This window comes from Pinus tabuliformis, chromosome 7 (assembly GCF_031772625.1).
Source record: "Pinus tabuliformis cultivar Carrire ecotype Pingquan chromosome 7, CPIR1, whole genome shotgun sequence".
NCBI classification, from domain to species: Eukaryota; Viridiplantae; Streptophyta; class Pinopsida; order Pinales; family Pinaceae; genus Pinus; species Pinus tabuliformis.
This window is the reverse complement of record NC_142293.1, coordinates 472,152,303-472,174,575: the sequence shown is the minus strand read 5'-3', so window position 1 is coordinate 472,174,575 and position 22,273 is coordinate 472,152,303. Positions and strand designations below refer to the sequence as shown.

General features: G+C 34.1%; 1 protein-coding gene across 1 annotated transcript; it reads right to left on the bottom strand.

Moving 5' to 3' along the window:
* Positions 1–3,261: 3,261 nt before the first annotated feature.
* LOC149247997 (SPRY domain-containing protein C285.10c-like) lies at positions 3,262–3,696 on the bottom strand. The gene has a single exon (XM_089446848.1). The coding sequence runs from the start codon at positions 3,694–3,696 to the stop codon at positions 3,262–3,264; it is 435 nt and encodes a 144-aa protein (XP_089302974.1).
* Positions 3,697–22,273: the final 18,577 nt, after the last annotated feature.

Below are 22,273 nucleotides of genomic sequence, written 5' to 3'. Positions count from 1 at the left end.
TTTTTTATAATAATATTATCGATGTGTAGAAAAGATTTATTTTCTTTTAATTTCCCCTTATAATATATATATTTTATATAATAGTACTTTGTTAAAATTAAAATAAATATATATTAAAAATAACAATAATAAATATTAAATTAATATTAAATAATTTTATATATTTATAAAATATAAAGAATAATTATTTAATTATTTTATATAATATAAATAACCCAATAAAAATATATTCTTATTTATATTTCAAAATAAAAATATATTCTTATTTATATTTCAAAATTAAATCTAGAATAAAAAAGTTAAGGGATGGAAGCAGCATTACCTTTTGATTCAGAACCTTAAGCAACAAGTCTAGAAACAACAGAGCATACATCAGTGGTTTAAGCAGCATAGGCAGAGGCAGGGGCAACAGTTACAGAGATGCAAAGTGAGATTTCCCCGGAATCGATTTTGTCGTTTATTTAATTGACCCATCCACCTTCGATTCATTTGGCCAAGTGGCATTCGCGTTAAGTATCTATTTTCTCATAAATTTTTCCTCTGACGTTAGCAAATTTTCACTAATACGTCCGAGCGCTAGAATGCTGGGTAGAAAACAGAGGAAGTTCCTAAACAAGAGCAGAGGGGAAATTGCTAAAGCAGAAGTATTTCTGGGCAGAGTTATTGTTGGGTTGTTCGATCGCTGAACTGAACAAGCCAAAACAATCTACATTCCTCTTCGATCGCTGAACTGAACAGGCCAAAACAATCTACATTCCTCTTCGATCGCTGAACTGAATAGGTCGTCCGATCGCTGAACTGAACTGAACTCAACAGGTCGTTGGATGGATGAGGTGAGGGAGATTTGGGTCTATTTGGGTTATTATCAACCACAGTTGCGATACCTAATTATTTGCAGCGGTTAAAGGTGTTTTCTACCTTATTTTCTCAATTTTATTTCCGAATCCTTGGCTTCTTCAGACATGTTCGCACTGCCATTGTCTTCACATTTTTTTTAATGCAAACCTAGAACAGTATTATCCCTCGGGCTTTTTTATGCAAACTTAGAATAGTATTATTTTTTCATTGGAGAAGCCATGGTTGCTGGGAATTGAACTTGAAACCTCTAGCTCATTAAAAAAATCACACTCAATTCATGAAAACCACTCTGCATTCTATTTATTCGTTTAGCTGACGTGTACGGTGCCCCAACCTTTTCCGACGAGAAACCGCTTGCTCGGATGCTTCCACCGCTGACGGGGTGATATTATGGAATTTGTCGTTAGCTGTACCTGAACTTTAATGCGCCCTTTCCTGCTGTCATATACTGAAATAATTCGTTTTAGCTGACATGTACCTTGGACATGGATTGCTACGGTGTGTTGGTGTATTTTTATCTCACATTTACAGTGGGACCCTGTTACGAGCCAAGTGTTGAATCAATGCAGAGCCTGGCCAGTCAGATTTGTTATTTTCTCTGACGCGTACGGTGAGACCCAGGTCTTGAACCACGTTTTTAATCGACTAATTCGGACATTATTCAGGATGGAGAATCGTACAGGTATGTTCAGAGTTGCCCAGTGATTTCAGGGCAACCAATAAACCCTATGCATTTTATGCTATTGGGCTATTAATGCATAGGATTTATTGGTTCCCAGTGTCTTATGTTTGGTGGGTATTTAATACTTGGTGTATGGCCTTTTTAATATGTATATCTATATATGGCCATCAGAGGTTAAATTTGATGCCTATATATTTGTATTTAGTTTTTTTTATACGTAAAATACGTTATAGTTTCAAATCTCCATGTTATGTGTAAATTGCCAATAATTTTTAAGAACGTCAATATGACGGGCATGTTTAAAAATGAAAAGTTTTAATTTTTTTTATTTATAAATTATATATATATATATATAACCTTGCAAGTTGCGCTGAATGGAAGATTTATTAACATTTAATTTAATAATCCACGGTAATTACTAATAGGTATCCACCCGTAACCCGTTACCCGTATCAGTTTCTAAGTCATAATTATAAATATCACTGATATTATAACAGTTTCTAATTTTCAACAAGTAAAACCGTAAATGGTATGGTACTAACAGTAATTAATTCCCAGCTACCCACTGCAGGTAGATGCAGAGTTAGGTTACGAATTTATGGTGATTTTTGCAAGTTGTAACTTCCAGTTCCAAGTTCCAATTCGTCTCAATTTTCAAATTCCAATCCATCGCGGTCCGCAATCTGTAAGTTATTCAACAATGTGGTGAGTCAGTGACTTTGGTGAGGACTCAGGAGCAGGGCATAAGAAAAACCTGCTGGAACTTCGAATTCAGCCGAGTTTGTGCAGAGAATTGGTGTAAATGGGTCAAATAGACATTTGAGAGGGATATCAAAACCAACATATCCACAATCATGGGTTTTAGTCAGAGTAGCAGGAGGACGACACCGGATAAATGCCTTCTTCAATCCCCCTGAATCCTGATGATCTCATTGTGCAAAAAGCTATCAGGTTAGATCCCAAACCATAATCAGCTAGCTGCGACACCCAATTTATGTATATATATATACACACTTCACCCTGGCCGTATATTCATTAAACATACATTCGGATGTTGCTATGTATACTTGGCTATGTATTGTAACTATTCCGACCCATGATCAAGTAAAATCCATATGATAACATGATTGATTTAAAAATGGCGGCATGCATCAATTAAAAGACACATTTTTTGATAGAGGGTAGGGTTTATCTCAATATATATGCTTTATCTATGAGAGGAGCATTTTTGCATTCAACTAAACGTTTAAGTAATATTACCAAATCTTTAGGATATGGAAGTAAAATTGAATGTTACATAATGAAATAATGAACCTACTCATATATAGTGTCTTGTGGAAATACTTCCATGTACATTCTTGCTTCCAGTCTCGGCAGATTTGTGTGCCAACCATACTCCAGGCCCTGGACTACTAATTTACTAGTGTCCCCTTAACATGGATCTATTCTTGGATTGCATGTTTCATAGAGGAAAGTGAGGTGTTTTACAGCATGTGTAGGGGACATGGGGAGATGCCCACCTGGAGGAAGACTATATATCCTGTAGGCTGTGTTTGTTAACAATCCAAAGTTCATTTAGGACAATCTTAGATCAATACAGTGAACACGTGAACACTAGCAATAAGCAATATCCAAAACATCAAGGCTAATGGATTATGGATCCCTTACCTGGGTTGTAGAATGATACTTGATTTGCAATCATAACAAGCATGCATTGAAAGCTATTCTAGAATCTGACCCATATTAACAACCACAGTCACATCGCAGTCAACTCCAATGGTTGGGAACATATTGTTCTCAATACAATTTGCAACTCCAAATGTAGTGAACACAGAAGGACTATTGTTTTGAGTAAAGTAACAAAGTCCTCGTTTAATATCATATCCACAACCGATGGTGGCTCCGATTCTATTCCAGGGATTGCCAAAGAAACATACTTCTCCTGCACCTGCAATGAAGATCTCCCCCTTCTTGGAATGAAATCCAATCGAAACATCATCTAGACTAGGAAATCTGAAAGGAGGGGCCGGCCTGCAAGCCAACCCAATAGCCAGATTGCCATCAACAATCCCAGCACTCTTCGTCTTCTTCTTCGCATTGGGTCTGTAGGCAACTATGGAGACCTCAAAATAGTTACAGGCAACCCTAAAGCCCATACTCTCATTCCCATGCATCAGAGGAAGAATGCACTGAACTCACTGTGGTTTTCTCTTGGAGCCAATCAAGGGATTGGAATTGATTTCCTGCAGATCACACAAATTTAATACAATGAAAGGCTCTGGGGACTGGAAGGTTTCCGTGCTGAGTCATTTGAATTCATTGGGAAGTATATGGAATTCAAAATGACAGGCTTCCCAGTCCTTATCTACATTGATCCATTCCTTTGAACTGTCAAAGGGAATTATAGGATTCTGTTCTCTCCATTGCCCCGCAAAGTTGGTTCTTCGCTCCCATAATGTTTTCTCTCTTATTGACAGGAAATGTAAGGCTGCCCAGAAGTAGCAGCAGAGAGGGCAACACTCCAGAACATACTCTATCTGCCATCGATAAAATTGAAACTATAAAACACAGATGCCAACCAATAATGATATACCATGTTTACTAGCGGATGTGAAATTCATATTACTGTCTCACCTCTTTTGGAAGACTAGAGGACACAATCTTTTGTAGGGCATCATTTAAATACTTTTGAGAGAAAATTTCAGCCTCTTCCATAACTTTTTTCACCAAGAAAAGCAATGAGGGATGCCCAAAAGAAATTGAGGACAGAAGAAGATGTTAACAGCAGGAAACAAGCATGTAGCACTCAGGCTTCCAGGGTACACCTTCGACATGAAGTTTTACACAATGCGAAAAAGAGAAATTGCTTTTAGTTTCATTCATATACAGAAAATCGCTAGCCCAATACATCAGACACGCGGCTTTGATATATAGACAGCGAGAGTCTTTATTGAGCAGCAATTGTCTTGTGTAAAACCTTATTGTTCATGGAATTTTCCACGTGGCGGGGACACACAGCCATAATATATGGGACTTACAATAGTAATGTAAACCAGAGTCAAGCCCACCGCAGAGTAATCTGATACCATAGTAATGATGTCAGATTGTTTTTCCCCATTTATCTCGACATAAAAATATTTCGATTCAGACGCACTTAACATCTCGATCTCAGCAAAATATAAAACCAATAAGGTTTTCCAGAACCCAATTCCTGATCCTAGAGTGAATCCATAGGAGTACAGGTTCATAACCCATGCCGTTTGCATGACCTTAGTTGAAGGAATATTTTTGGTGTTTTTCGTTGAAATGGGCTCTTGAGAACTTGCATACCATACAACATTTGAATAATTAGGATTTATGTGCCCTGTTACCCAGATGTTGTCGAAGTTGTCTTGCGAATACCTGCTCAAATCATCATCCAAAGCTATTCAGTGTAGTCGGTCCTTAATAGAAAGAAAATATAGCGCAACAGAGTAACTTTAGTACATCAGAATTGACCTTTACGCATCAAAATTCTTTACATATAGTATCAATATGAAAGGATGTCTTAAATCTCATGCCCTTTCCCACTTTGCTAAGAAGTCACAAAAGAAATACACATTTCACTTGTATTGAATATACTCTTAAAAATATTCGAATAATTTAAATTTACAACCGATAATTTACGCATATAAAACATGTACGAACTTGAAAATGTTCACCTGACCGTCGAATTTCCACCAATATCAACTCTCCATACTCCATTCAACATTGTTGCTAGCATAACTTGTCCATACATTCCATCTCGGAGGGTCCTCAACCCAATAGCATTGATAAAGGGATCATCAGTCTCCTGAGTTCTGATCAAGCAAATATACAACATTCTGCCAAAACTAACCAAAATTCAGTGATAATAAACTGGACCTTGGTTTTTTATTGTTAGGTTAGTCGTACCAATATACCAAGTGTCTCAACAGTGAAAGCAAAGGAGTTTTCAAATTCATCGTAATTTCCAATGGCAAACCGTAACATTGAAAGGTAAGTCTTATTGGGAGCTACAGGCAACCCATAACATGACCTGTTGACAGGCTTTGGGAAGAAGCGTAGTCTTCTCAAGTAAGACGGATATGTTGCATTCCCAGTGTCTGTGGTTTGACCATCGTCTATACAGTTAGTATCAGTGACCCATGTTATATAGTTTTCATCAGTGTGACTGGTTTTCCCGCCACAATCGATACTCAGAAATCTTGCTATCCGGAAAATTCAAATGATTAATGAAAGAATAGTTCTTCAATCAAATAATATGAGCACTAAATACCCAATATGCAGTCAGGAAACAAGTTTCAATGACCATTCAAAACACTTAAAAGTTGCCGAAAATAAAAAAAATTGCTACTAAAACTATCCTAAGTTGTTTTAGTATGTTGGATAGTACCTCGTTGAGCAACGACATTAACATCAAATAAACATAACAGCGTGCTCATGGTGATGCAAGAGAGGTTACTTGTTCTCCCTGTGGTTGTATCAATTTTCATAAAATTCTAGGGAGTAGGTCAACTACTGCTGCTTAATCATGGTCTTTTTATGGCATCAAAACGACTTGCACTTGGCATCATCAGCATTCTTCAAAGAGTCTGAACTCGGATTTCTGTAATAATACAAGCCCAGACTTACCAGCTTTCACCAAAGGAGGTTTACCACATGAATCCTGTATTCATACAAGTCCAGCCATCTAGGGTAGACAGCTCTGAGCTTCATACAAGCCCTACCACGTAGACCACAAAGATCTGAGCTTCATACATGCCCAATCACCTACACCGCAAAGCTTTGACACATAGCCATAATATATGGGACTTACAATAAATAAAAATCACACATATTACGGAAAATATTATATAACACAAAATCTAAACACCAAACTATCACTTAGTCTACCCATGAGGAACATCAAGAGTTAAAAATGGTCAAACTGCTAAGAATTAAACTTGAAGACTATGCAAAACATTTTCTACTAGTAAACCAGTACTACCCATTTCATGATAAAAGGAAAAGTATGAAAAACATGACAAAAGGAAAAGTTTGTGAGCCAATTGGTTGCCTGAGGAGGCCAGCGTCCAAAGTCACAATGACGTATATATGTTTTGATTCTGGTTAAATCTAAAAGATATGATAAGTTTGATGGAATTAATGGACTCAGCAGACAAAGTTGAGTTACATTCATAGTTTAAAGAAGGTAAGTGGCACTTAAATGGCAGAAGTCTAAGTGGTTTCCAAAGACTCAATGTTTCTTTTAAAAGACTATATACTGATAGCGTAGGTATGCGACATAGCTGAAGAAATATCTTATAACTAATGCGAGGAGGTGGATTGTTTGGGTGGGTAGAATTTATCCGGCTGTCAACTAAAAACGATGAGAACTAACGAGATATGGAAATTCAATTCTTCCACGCCACTAGAAGCCAAAATCCCTGCTTTTCAAGAAGAATGCGAGTCTTAACTGATGATAATTGAAGCACAATGTGTTTGTTATCATGTATTATCATTAACCGTATGCAGTTAGCAAATTCAGAATTAATTGTCAAAACAAACACAGGGATTATTCCCAATTTCCCCGAAGGCACTGAGTGGCATTTATTGCATTCTCAGTTTAATTAAATAATTTGTAGAGGCATATGATTGCATGGACGGGTAATTATATCAGAGATTCAGAGGGACAAGTGATTCACGAAAAGGCCAAAGACCTTTTTGGTCAACAGATCCTCTAGAAATGGCTTCTTGTATATCCTTTGCATGATGGCTTTAAAAGGGCGTCTTGAAATAGTCAGATGGGACAGGACTGTAAATGAATGTTGGGAATAGAACCGACGCCTTTGTATTCTGCACCCCCCTTTGAGCTGTCCGTGAGGTGTTGTAGTGAGAAATCTATTCTTCACTGCGAGCAGAACAACCTGTTTCGAGTACTACAATACAAAACTATTTCGAGTTCAGGGAAGCTTCCAGTTTCCCGAAATTTCTGATTTATTTCTTGAGTTCTGGGAATAGTCTAATAAGTTAAAAGTGTTGGAGATATTTTTGATTTTTCCTAATATTTCCAATTTCTTCCCATTTTCAGGTAGCTGATTTGTCTTATAATTTCGGTGTTTTAACGTCCAAGTTTATTCTGGCCACCGTGGAAGTTTCAGTCCTTATCTGTGAAAGCTACTCTTGAGAAAATATTAAATACTATAAATAATTAACAGGTATTTTTTTAAATATTATAAAGAATAAATAGGTATATTTTCTGGTTAATATCATTTCTTGTATCATTGCAAGATTATTTTTTTTAATATGGTTATAGTAGATGAAATGAAATTCATATATACTAAATACTTTACTTTTATTATATAGATATTATATCTCAAAAATGTTTTCAAAAAAAGGGAATCAACTTTCTATCAAAAAATTCTTTGGATGGTCTAATACATCTCAAACTTCATTGCCCGATAAAGAGATCATGACTTTGATCTAAATGAAGATTTAGATGTCTTGGGGTATAATGAAGAATATGATATCTTGGAGCATAATGAAGAAAGTGATGAAGAATTTCACCACGGAGAACCTAGCACCCAAAAGAAAAGAAAAATGAAAGTAAAAATAGAGTTTCATGATCAGTGGAAAACTAAGTATAAGTGGTTGAGAGAGGCAAAGCATGAAGGAAAAACAGTTATGAAATGCATATATTGTGAAATGCATAAGGCAATGGGGCCATGGGGAATTGGGACTGGTTGCTCCACATTGCAGCATGATTCTATAATTGTTCATGCTAATTCAAGCATACATAAACTCTCACAGGCAAATTGGATATGTGGAAATGAGAAGAAGGTGAAGTCTATTACAGAACACATTGCATGCATTGATGATATGAACAAAGAAAGAGTCATCACTACTATGAAATTAGTATATTGGATGGTGCAAGAGGATCTACCACTCTCAAAATATGAATCTCTTTGTTTGTTTACAATGTCTTTACACACGCCAAATATGCCAAAGAACAAAGATTATACATCATATACAAATCACATGGCTGCAAAAGAATTCCTTTTTGCTACATCTCAGTATCTTGAAAAGCTACAAACTTCCAAAATGCTAGATAGCCCTTTTTTTCATTGATGTTAGATGAAAGTACAGACCGTAGTTTAGAAAAACATCTTGTGATTTATGCCATGTTTTTAAACTCAAAAGGATTGGGTCCTCCAATTTCACAGTTTTTAATGCTCATAAATGTTTGCTATGGAAGAGGGAAAACAACTTATGATGCAATCAAACATTTAATGAAATCAAGGGGCCTTTCAATAGAAATATTGATAGGAGTTTCCACAGACGGTGCTTCTTCAATGGTTGGTAATGAAAATGGTTTTATCACTTTCTTGAAGAAAGATGTACCTAATCTTGTAGGTGTTCATTGCATTGCTCATCGTGAAGCCTTAGCCGCATCAGTTGCTTCAAAAATACCTGAATTATTATGTGTTGAGAAATTAGCAAACAAGGTATATTCTTGGGTGAAAAATTCTACGAAAAGAAATAGTCAACTTATTTCTCTAGAAGAACTTATGCAACTTGAAACTCTTAAAGCTCTTCAAATCCATGGAGTTAGATGGCTTTCAAGGGGACATGTCATTGAAAGACTTGTTGTACTTATGCCTCCCATGTTAACATTGTGGAAAAATGAAAGAAAAGACTCATGGTATGATAAGGCAAGAATCTTTTCAGTACAATTTTGTTTATATATGCTTGCAAATATAATGTGTGAATTAAACAAGTTGAACAAGAAATTCCAAGAAGAGTACATTGATGTTAGCTCTTTAGGGGCAGCCATAGATGTCATGGTAAACACTTTGAAAAAGTGGTTTTTAAGAAGCGACACATTTGCAGATGGCACATGTTATTTATCTAAATTTATAGATGCCTCTAAATTTGGCTTTCTAGAACTTTGTGATAAGGAGGGGCTTGTTCACAAGCATGAATTATGATTTGTAGCAATTCCACATGCATATGTTGATTGTGTTGATATACAAAAACAATCATGGTAACCGTGTATTGAAGGTTCAATAGAAAGTTGCAAACAACTTGCAAAAGATTATGTTCAAGCTCTCGTAGAGAATTTGAACGGAAGATTCCCTAATCTTGCATTTTTCAACTTAGCAAGGTTGTTTAACCCTTGCCATTATTTAGAGGATGTTCATGGCAGAGAACAAAATTCAAAGCGTTGGCTCGAAAATATTTTTCAACACTTACAACATCCTTATTATCAAAGTGCAGAAAACAAAACTACATTTGATTTTGAGGCTTGTTTGAAAGAGTTGCATCCATTTGTTGACACTCTTCGTGTTAATTGTGAGGGATCATCCATGAAAGATGCATGGAGGATTTTTTATGTTATAGGGTTGCATACAAATTTCCCTAACATGTCAAAATTATGGCAGGCGATACTTACTATTACTGCAAGTACAGTTGCTTGTGAGAGAGGATTCTCAAGACAAAACATAATAAAGGATGTCCGAAGAACAAAGCTATCATTAGTTGCATTGGATGCCTTGATGCGAGTGTCTCTAACAGGGCTTGATTCATCGATGGTGGAATGGGATAGGGTATTTGACATATGGAAAGATGCTAAAGAAAGATGAACCTTAAATATTTAAAAATTTTTCTTTTATTTTTATGTTTGCAATGGTGGTGTTTTGACAATTACCTCTTTTGGTGAAACTATCCAATATTTAGTTTGTGTACACGATGATATTGAATCTACTTTTTGAACATTTACATAGTTCATGCACATTATGTTTTTGGTTTGAAAATTATTTCACAACTATTGTTCTTTTAATGGGATTAACATGGTAGTGACTTAAATGGAAAACATGGTATGTGTGAGTGAATTATTTTTGTAAAATTTGTTGCAACAATATTAATATTCATTATTTTCATGTGAAAGTAATTATGAATATATATTTTTTCACTTTATAATATTATTTTTTGTTGTTTCTATATATATTCCCCATCTATTTTATCACTATTTCCATCTTAAACAGAAAAACTTAGAACATTTGAACAATCTGGAAAATTTGTAGAAAAGTTTGATCAACAGGGCTCAAAACAAAGTGTAGCAATGAGACTTGAGCTGAATGGTACAACAAAGAATGGAAAATTTGAACAATTATGAGTACAATTTGAAATTAGATGAAACTTGTACAAATAAATTTTACAAGTCATATGATGGGCAGTTTAAAAATAAAAATGTCATTAAAAAATTCCTTGACGGGTAGGGTCACCCATCAAATTTAACTATCTTTTATTTATAACACATGAGAGAAACAAATGTATTATAACTCATATACAGTTTGAGTGGGCCTAATGGTTAAGAGTATGTGTTTCCTCCTGAGAGGTCACAGGTTCAAAACCAGAGGGGGTAGAGTATGTATGCCTTCATGTCCCTTGTCCCACAAACAAGGGCGTCTCATACACCAATTTGGTGTCTGGCTTGGCTGTGACCTTAAAAATGGATATTATTTAATTAATTTAGATTTTATTATTTATGTAAATTTGGTGTCTGGCTTGGCTGTGACCTTAAAAATGGATATTATTTAATTAATTTAGATTTTATTATTTATGTAAAATGAGAGTTTTTTTTATTTGCATAACGTAAATTTGAATTTCACATTTTTGAAAAAAATCAAGTTATATGGATATAAATAGTTCTCTAAATATCATTTTGTTTGTCTAATATTAATTTCTCCTTAAATATCCATTGTTTAATATTTTTTATGAAAATAAGATTAATATATAAAAATGGTGGTCTATGGTTTAATCCCATGAAAATAACAACTAGATTCATAATAATTATTTGAGTAAATAAATATTAGGGGAATCTTGAGATCAACAATAAACCTCAAAACAAAAAAATGTATTAACAAAATAAAATTTAAAAGAACAAATAATATTCAAAATGATAATAGAGTCTTTAGGAAATAAGATTAATATATATAAAAAAATGTGTTGTATGGTCTAATCCCATGAAAATAGCAACTAAATTTATAATAATTATTTGAGTAAATAAATATTAGGGGAATTTTGAGATCAACAATAAACCTCAAAAAAAAAATGTATTAACAAAATGAAATTTAAAAGAACAAATAATATTCAAAATGATAATAGAGTCTTTCAAAAAATAAGATTAATATGTACAAATTGTGTTGTATGGTTTAATCCTTGAAAATAACAACTAAATTTATAATAATTATTTGAGTAAATAAATATTAGGGGAATTTTGAGATCAACAATGGACCTTAAAACAAAAAAATGTATTAACAAAATGACTCAAATGGAGCTGGCACTTCTTGGATGCAAAATTCAATTCTTTATCTAGTGTGCCCACTTGATGTCTAAAAATTCAATTCCTCATCTACGAGATGCCCACTTGATATTTGAGTAAACCTACACTTGATATTTGACTAAACATACATTAAAAAAAAATACTATAAAAAAAGTTTTCTTTCTTTTCATTTATAAATTCATAATTCTTATCTTATTGTTTTAACTATTATTTTGTTATTTTCCTTTAAAAAACCCATTTTAAACCTCAAATTTCTCTTAATAAAAAAATCATGTTAGAGTATCAATAAATAATGATTTTTTTAGAAAAATATTGTGATAAACTGAATATGGATGATTACAATTGGATATAGTTTCCATTTCATATTACTTAGCAATCAATAATATGATTCTATATGTATTCTCAAAATAGAATAAAGAGCCACATTTTACAATAATACTCAAAAATACCAACATGATGATATCTAAAATCCTTTCATAAAGTGTCCTCCCATTTGCTACTAAATTTTTGGATAGAATGGGGTGAATCGAAGAAGTGGTAATGATTGCATTCCAATCCTTTTATGCTCCACCAAGAGCCAAACAAAGAGTGTCCATCCATTTAACATGGCCCACATACTTATTAAGGCATCCTTATTCTTAGGCAAATAATTAATTGAATTTTTAACCCATGTTTTTTTTTAATTTATCTATGAAACGATCAAATATTTTAAGCATCAACTTTATTGGGAGAAGAAAAAAATAAATTTATATCCATTTTTTTATGAGAAGAAGAAATATTTAGAAATACATTCAATGATATTCTTTAGATACGCCTCCATTATCTCTTGATCATAAAATTTAACCAATGTGAGTAGTCATTGTCCTTTCTCAAATAGAATCCTTCAAAGGTTATTTATGTGTTTGATTTCCTATGTTCCAATTATCTAGGGATCTAGGCCTATTTGATTTTCTTTCAATTCACAATTATTCATCTTACAATACCATAAACCTAAGGGTAGCAAGCATTCTAAAGTTTCTAAAATATTGATCAGTTAATCTATTGTTCGTTCTTTTAAATATATATCAGTTATTCATATTTATTCTATGACTTTTCTCTAATAATCATCATTAGTTATTGGCCTCCATAGGCTCTTGGTTGTAAGATATTTTCCAAATAAGAAAGAGTTCTTGAACCATGAAGCTCTACTAAACCACCAATGTCATCCATTTCCCAATATTTTCTCTTTAAAAAAGCTAAAACAAAAAAAATCCTCATCGTATTACTTATTGACTTTGGAACAAATGCATATAAACATAGCATACAAGAATGCACCCAAGAACAACTTTGAATTATCTTTTCTCTCATAACAAAAACTAAAAAATATCCTCATTGTATTAATTATTGTCTTTGAAACAAATGCTAGAAAAATATAGTATACAAGATTGTAGTTAATGTGCAACAACCATGCATAACACCCACGTACTGATTTTGAACACACTGAAAAGACTTCGCAAAATATATACGCTTTTTTGAACACATTGAAAAGACTTCGCAGAATATATATATGTTTTTCTAAACACACTAAAAAGACTTCGCAGAATATATACGCTTTTCTGAACACACTAAAAAGACTTCGCAGAATATATACGCTTTTTTGAACACACTGAAAAGACTTTGCAAATATATACGCTTTTCTAAACACACTAAAAAGACTTCGCAGAATATATATGCTTTTCAGTGTGTTCAAAATTTGTACATGGGTGTTATGCATGGTTGTTTCATACATACATTGATATGTTTTATGGAAGTCGCGTATGTCTTCTAGGGTTTTGCAATATGGCTTGTTGATGACATTTCATCTGTTCTGCTATGTTTGTTGTTGTCTGTCAATGATGTCTCTATCATGATAATCTGTGTTTGACCGTACTGGTTGAGTTGAGTTGGTTATGGAATGAAATGTTGATTAGTAAATATGTTACTGTGTTGTGATATGTAATTAGATTAATGATCTATGATTGATGTAGTAATTGGTTCAGTGGTTATTTCAGTATTACAGTGATTCATATTCAACTGTCAATATATTGAGATTTGTACACAGGTCATCTTTAGAGGAATCGTGTACATACACAGGTGTGCTTCATAGAAGTAGCATATACATTCTGACATGTGTTTGATCAGGGTTTACAGTGACAACATTTGGTTTATGTGATGAATAGTACATGGTCTAGTATACTTATGAGTGGTTATGCATTGATATGATATGATATGAATTTCTTTGATCTAGTTGCATTGGTTGACAAAGATTCAGTGATTGATTTGATGATTCAGTTGGTTCAATGATTGGGTGATTTGATTCAGTGATTGATTTGATGATTCAGTCGGTTCAATGATTGGGTGATTTGATTCAGTGATTGTTTTTACAATTGTTACTTGGTTTGAGCTTAATGATAGAAGTGGGTCCAATCTGAAAATATGATGAAAGGTGGCCTACATTTTTGATGTGTTGAGTCAGGTGGATCTAGTATGAAACATTATGAAACATGGTAACCAAGAGGTGTTGATGGTTGGAGCCTTCATTGAGGGAGTCGAAGCTTCCTTCGAGTAGTAGCTGGAGAATTTGTGCAGGGGGTAGGAGCTCCCTTCTAGTAGGAGTCGATAAACGAGATCAAGGGGTTGGAGCTCCCTTCCAATGGGTGCTGGAGAATGAGAGAAGGTTGTAGCCTTCTACAGGTGGGTCCCTGTATACTGGTATGAGTCTGTGCCAATACAAGATTGTAATATGTTTTCCTTTGTAATAAAAGAAGAAGACAAAGACGACGACAACGATGGTTTTGTCCCACATTGGGTTTCCACATAAAACCTCAGTGTTCTATGTGTGTTGCTTATGTTTTGTGTTAGCTTCTCTTTACTTCTCATGGTTTCTTCTTAATAAATGAATAATGACATAATGATGCACTAGTTAAAGATGAATATTTGATGGAACATACGAAAAGTTAGTTAATTGAATATATGTGGCTTTACTTCATAGAAGTCACGTATATACGTGGTTTGCATAAATGACAGTAGCGTACAAAATGAAGAATATTAAATGAAAAGTTTAAAGTGAGTTTAAAATACTAATTCACCAACCCCCCTTCCCCCTCCCCTCTTAGTATTTTTCCCAACACTAAGAGATCTGAGGGAGGTCAAATTGCTTGGGGAAAGAGGTGCCTTGCTTGTCCAAGGAAGGAAAATTAGAATTTGTATGACAACCATTAAAGTGTGGTCGGTGTGCCTTTAATAGGTAGGTCTGTTGAAGAGTCATTGGGCTGAAGAGTCTAGTGAATGTGATTGTTCTGCATGCATGTTAGTTTTTAATGTGTTGGTTGTGCATGCATTGTGATTATTATGTTTATCATGCATAGTAGGTTAGACATGCATTGTGGTGGTCATTATTGCAATTGTTTCATCATGATGTTGTTGGTGTCATTATGTATATTATGCTAATACCAATTGATGTTGCATACAGGATAGCCTCCCATGAAACACACTAAGGTATGATTTGATTATGTCTATATTTGGTTTATCTAACATGGCATGTTTGCAGGCGATAAAAGATTAGATATGACGAGCAGAATGGTGGATTACAATTCACGTGACTCTCCTTACAGATCATCCAAGTAGAAAGGAGATGAGTATTCTCTTGATTTAGCAGATACACTAAGAAGTTTGAAGCAAAAGATCAGAAGTTGCAAGGCAGACAATAACAAGTTGATTGAGTCACAGGAAAGACTTGTCAAAGCTCAGGAAAATCAAGTAGAAGGTAATGCAGTAATCCTTCATATCCTATCAAATTTGCATTGACAAGAACAGTTGAGGATCATCCATGGGCAAGAGGAAAGGACTAATGAGGAATATGATATCAGGTCTCAATCATGATACATGTTGGACATGGATGATACGTTGAGAGGTGGCAGATGGTTGGATACACCTGACAGGATGCATTAGAGGCCCTCCATCAATCCAAATGGTGACACCAACACTCCTTGCTACTCCGATAGTGGATGAGATGCCTCAAACCATTTACTATGTCTTTGAGTAAGAAGCCCCATGAGAAGTTCACCCATGTGCTTTTTGTCACCATACCTCTCACCCTACATCAGTCTCTAGCAAGAAAGAGAAACAAACGAAAACAACTACCCCAAACTCAACCCCTTTCAATGTTAGAAGCCATATGTATATGCAAGCACTTTTGTATATGCATATAGATATGCAAGCAGATATAGAGAAATCCACTTTCATAAATGCGCTTTCATTCCTGCATATGAAACTGTCAATATATTTAATCTCTTTTTGATATTTAAGCATAGTTTCATTTCTAAGTTAAGGTCCCACCTACAACGGTCATGTCGGCTCCCAATTTTTATATACACACATATATTAAAGTGCACGTATATGAAAGAAATATTTTGTATATGTGTGAATTTTGTAATTGCACACAAATATAACAACATGCATATCTAACAACCACACATGTATATGCGGAAGCGCATATAGGAAAATATTTATAAAATATTATTGTCATATTTGTTGTTCTCCTAATACTTCAAATTTTTATAGGTACTCTATAAATGGGATCTCATGCAAAATGATGCCATGCATGTCCGCCACTTGTCATTGGTGAATGATTTAGTTAAATGATGTGTCAAAAACATTAACATCTTTTCATAAAATAAAAAAACAAATTCTTTTTCAAAAATTTGAATTTCCTATATGCACTTTCATATAACACTTCATTTCTAAGGGCTTTAATGGAATCCATATGACCAAGTGCGGACAAGAAATTTAATAGGTATTTCACCTATTCATTTATATTCATATCCAAGCTTAAAATTTTATACACTATATTTCTTTATACTCGAAGGCCCAAATAACCAAATAACCTGTTACATGCGAAATCAAGACCATTTTTGGAACCTCAACCAAATTCTTTTTCTTTTGATGAATTCAGATCATGACTTCAATCTCATGTCCATGCTACCTACAACCCTAGACAATAGGATTCTTGCATGGCATGGTATGGTCCTACTTGAGAAAATTAAAATAAAAAGAAAAAGTCTACCAAACAAATCCTAGTGCAAGTCCTGAGACTTCGGGAGTTCTCATGTGGAAATTTTGAGAACCAATCAAAACTTTCCACTTGGTTCTCTTGCCATGTCATGTCTTCCATGTCACTACACATCATCTCTTCCATGTCACTACCATGTCATCACTTCGATGTCACTGCCACCTAATCTTCCAAGTCAACACATTTCCATGTGTTATTCTTTGCTACCTCCATGTGTCATCTACCGCCTATCCAATTAACCACCTAAAAGTGAAAAAAATGAGTGTCACATGTCATCACCTTTGGTTGCCACGTTGATGTCCTCTGCCACCTAGACCCACCTGTCATTCCATCTATATCACCATTCTGTTGGGGTCCACATGTTGGCTAAGGTAAGGAAATATAGATCTGACTGTTTTCTTAAGCATTTCTCGGTTGCACTTGTGGAGGCCCAGATGCCTAGATATAAACAAATTATCCAAATGTATCATATATCTAGTTATTAAGCCAATGTGATGCGCAACAAAGGGCTTGATTACTAGATGCCTCAATGCATCCCGAGATGGTCTGGATTCAATTATAAGATGACAAGTGGTGGGCATGCATGGCCTCATTTTTCATGAGATACCATTTATAGAGTACCTATTAAAATTTGAAGTATTAGGAGAACAACAAATATGACAATAAGCTTTTATAAATATTTTCCTATATGCACTTCCATATCTACATGTGTGGCTTTTAGATATGCATGTTGTTATATTTGTGTGCAATTACAAAAGTCACACACATACAAAAGTTTGCTTTCATATGTGTGCAATTTAATATATGTGTGTATATAAAAATTGGGAGCCAACATGAGCATTGTAGGTGGGACCTTAACTTACAAACAAAACTATGCTTACATATAATGAATGTGTTCATAGTTGAGCATTTGTATCAAGTATGAATCTTGGAAGGCTATATACATTTGTCTATGTTTTTCATTCATCATCATGAAGAGTTACTTGATCAACAATGAAGGCTTTGGTCTCGGCCAACCTTTGTTGTTCTATTCTCATTTTGGCTTGAAATATTTTCCTTTCAAGGGCCTTGGCTTTAAGCCTTTTCTCTTCATTTATGGCCTTTCAAAGGGCCTCTACTTTTGAAGGGAATTGCTTTCTTTGTTTTTCCCTTTTCCTTATTTTGGGGTAGTGGATAGGAAGCAAGTCATAATATTCTCTCTATTGCATTTTGTTCCATAACTCTTCATATGTGAGCATGTCTTGGAACATGAGTTCTTAGGGAGAGACTAATGTTCATATGGATGTAAGAGTTTCATATACTTGCAATGCTCTTTAACTATATGATGGGGGTTGTGTCTTTTAAAAATTCTTGTGAGGAGCTCAAGCTCCTTTTTTTCCCGCCCAAGGAAACTTTGCCAGATCATAGTTGTATATTTTGATAGCGAAGCCCGACCATGACCTTGTATTGATGTTTGCTAAAAATAATGTTATCCCAAATTCCATAGTTTGATCGACATATTTTAACATATAAGTATTTGAAACTTATTTTATGCATTCCCATGGTTTATCTTTTATGGTTTTTATTTCATGTTATTATGCCATGTTATGTATATGTATATTTTATGATTATGGTAATGGTGTCGGTGTCGGTTGCATCACCCCAGTTGGGTGAATTGGAGATGTTTCAAGTCCCAATATATAAGTATCAAATTCTTGCAAGATTCTAGGTGAATTTAAATCCAACTGGGTGCCCAATCTATGTTATTTATGACAAAATTTCTGAATTGTCTAGTCCTAATGTAGTAGTGTATGCTCGAATCGACATTGATGGCTGGTATGATGTTCCAAGCACATGAAACTGCCATTTGGTGATTTCAAAAGGATTTTGGATGCATTCGTCAATGATTACCCATTAGTGGATGACATCATGGATTGCTAATTAGTGTTATGTATTTCGAGTTTTGATGTTTTCCTTATGGTTACATTGATGCTATACTAGGTAAATTCCATCAATTATTGATTTTCGACCATCACAAATAACATTTTCAAGTTAAATATTTGTTGATTGTGTCAACGGTGACATGGAATTACATGGTTTGATGTCATTGGGCCTAATTTATGACAAGATGGACTCGCTCAAATCGAACTTCATCTTTTAAATGGATGGTTGAGAAATATTATTAGTGCCCTATTGAGTGATTTGGTTAACATCGAAAATCAACATTAGGATTTCACTAATGTCCATTAAGTCATTGAATGTTGACGACCTTTTGGTGATGGATAAACTCTATGGTATCAATGAAATCCTCTAGGTAACACAATTTTCTAGACACTTATGGGATTTGTTGGCCATCGATGAATTCTTTTGAGTTACATCATGTCCAACCAAAGATATTTCATTGTCACTGATAAGCTTATTGATGATCGATGAAATGCATTGTGTCACACATTTTGTTACCCATCAAATCTCGTTCAACACTGATAGGGTTGTTGGAGGTCAATGAAATATTTTGGGTGACACATTTTGCTACTCATATAGGTGAAATATGTTAGGTTGCACATTATGTTTCCCATTGAATTTTTACTAATGCTAATAGGCTTGTCAGTGGTTGGTGAAAAATTTCGGGTGGCACATTATGCTACTCATCAAATTTCATTGGTCATCGGTAGGTTTGTTGGTGATAAGACAAATATGTTGGTCACATGTTATGTTATGCATCAAGTTTTTCTAATATCCAATTGGGTTATTTTAAGCAATTATTAAAGTTGATTGTGTTTTTCCAAAATTTCTTGGATATTTTTCAAATGAATCTCAACAATAGAAAACATTATTCATCAAAATTTTCAACAAGATGATTACTTAGAAAACATAAATGGGACAATAAGTTGAAGTTGAGAAAACAAAGTGGTATCCTAAAATTTCTTTGTAGTGAATTTTAAGAGGATGTGTTGAGAAGTCAACATGGAGCAACACTCTGATACCTACATTGATAGGCTTATTGGTGATCGATGAAATGCATTGTGTCACACATTATGCTACCCAACAAATTCCGTTAAGCACTGATAGGCCAGTTGGAGGTCAATGAAATATTTTGGGTTACATATTTTGCTACTCATCAAATTTCTCCAATTATTGATAAGGGTGTCAAAAATCGATGAAATATGTTAGGTTGCACATTATGTTTCCCATTGAATTTTTCCTAATGTTGATAGGCTTGTTAGTGGCTAGTGAAATATTTCGGGTAGCACATTATGCTACTCATCAAATTTCATTGATCATCGGTAGGTTTGTTGGTGATAAGATAAATATGTTGGTCACTTGTTATGTTATGCATCAAATTTTGCTAATGACCAATGAACTTGGGTGATTTTAAGAAATTATTAAAGGGATATTTCTAGAGTCGATGAAGAGGGGATATAGGGACGACTGAGCAAAGAAACTCACAAGCAGTGTATCTTCTGAAAAGGGCCAGATCAAGGGGTGGCCTGCATGACAGAGGATACTAGGAGCCACTAAAACATGATTTTCAAAGAAAAAACTCTTTGACCATGAAAAATTCTGGAAAGGAGTTGCACCTTCATACAAAGAAGAGAAGGAGGTATATCTAGTGTTACCATAAGGGGAGTCATGGAAGGGAACTGTGAACTGGCCACCTTCAAGGTTTGAGGTTCCTAGGGAAGAACCGGTCCAACAACATCCTCAATTAGGTCTTCTGAGTTTGTTCTTGTCACAAAATGACCATCCAAAATGCTACCTTGGAGAGGAAAGTGTGCCATCAATGAATCCATTGTTTCCTAGCCACTAGGGGAGTTATTGCTCACCTCGAGGACTGGTTGTCGGTGAGGTGAAAATGGTTTTACCCTCTAGTGGGTCCTCCAAGTAATCGACTAGTGTTTCTTCCATAGTAAAAATATTTACCATAACATGCATGTAACACTGACTCCTGTATTGTGTGGTCGTTACGGGGGAGCTTAAACTTTGTCTGTTAATCATACAATGTGTTTAGCTCTGGTGAATTTTTCATTGATTGGTGAATTTTTCATTGATTGGGAGGGTTAGACTTAACCCATTCTTCCCTCAAAACGAAAACCAAAATGTGGATGTATGTCAAGTAGGGGCTTACATTGAAACATGGAAGCAAGTGGCAGTATTGAGACCTATCAGATCAAGTTAGTGGGTGCCATCAGAGGTCGTTGTTGGAGTAGAAGCCACCTACTAGGCCTCCACTCCTATTGTTCTTCATTTATATAATAAATTATTTACTGAATAAAGGCATAACTTAATTATTTGTTAAATGAAGTTAGTGTTCTTCGTCAAAATCCTATGAGATAGTTCACTAGCTAAAAATATTAACATGGTAAATATTAAAAAATTGCAAAACTCATCAATTATATCAGTAAAAAGAGCTCCTAAAATCTAACTATAAGTTGAAACACTTAATTTTTAGTTTTTTAAGAATTCATTTTCTACATTTAACCTCCATGCCTCAAATGATATTTTATTTTAAAAGTTATTACAAATTTTTCTCTTATGTGTTGGCTTCATCAGTTTGATATGAATTATATTAGTAGACTTGTTTATTTTGGAATAGGGATTCCATAATTTCATTTTAATTATCAATAATTGCTAGGTAAATGATAATTATTTAACCTCCATGAAACATTCTAGAATATTCTTAATGATATTCACAAATCAAAAGTTGAAATTGATCTTCAAAGTAGTTATTCCATTTTTGTCATTTTAATTGAATTGATTAATTAAATAAAAATGTCATTTGAACAAGTGTCATGAAATGAGTTATGGTTTTTGGGATATGATATTGATGAACCATGGTATTGGTCCATAGTATTCTAACAAAATCTATTTACAAATTAAAAATCTTCATGATAAAGTGACGTTTAATCCTTGAAAATTTTTGTTACATGTTTATTTAAATGCATACATATTTAAGTTATATGTTAATTCCTTTTATGGTTAATAATAATAATAAAAATAATTTAATTATTTTTACGATTTTTGCACCAAGAACAACTGTATAATTCCCTTAGTGCTCAACAAGTTGACACATGTTCCTTTTAAAATAAAAATAAAATATTCTCTAAATGAAAAAAAAAAAAAAAAAAAAAAAAAACAAAAATGAAAATACATATTTGATTAATTTTAATTAAAAGTATTATAAAACATCAATGTTGGGTTGATATTACAATGTAGTGTGAATTCCAACAAAGATTACTATAATAGTATATGTTTTTAACAAAATTCGATAGTTTATCCAAATACACCGTAAAAACTACAATTTCATTTGGGCTAAATGTCA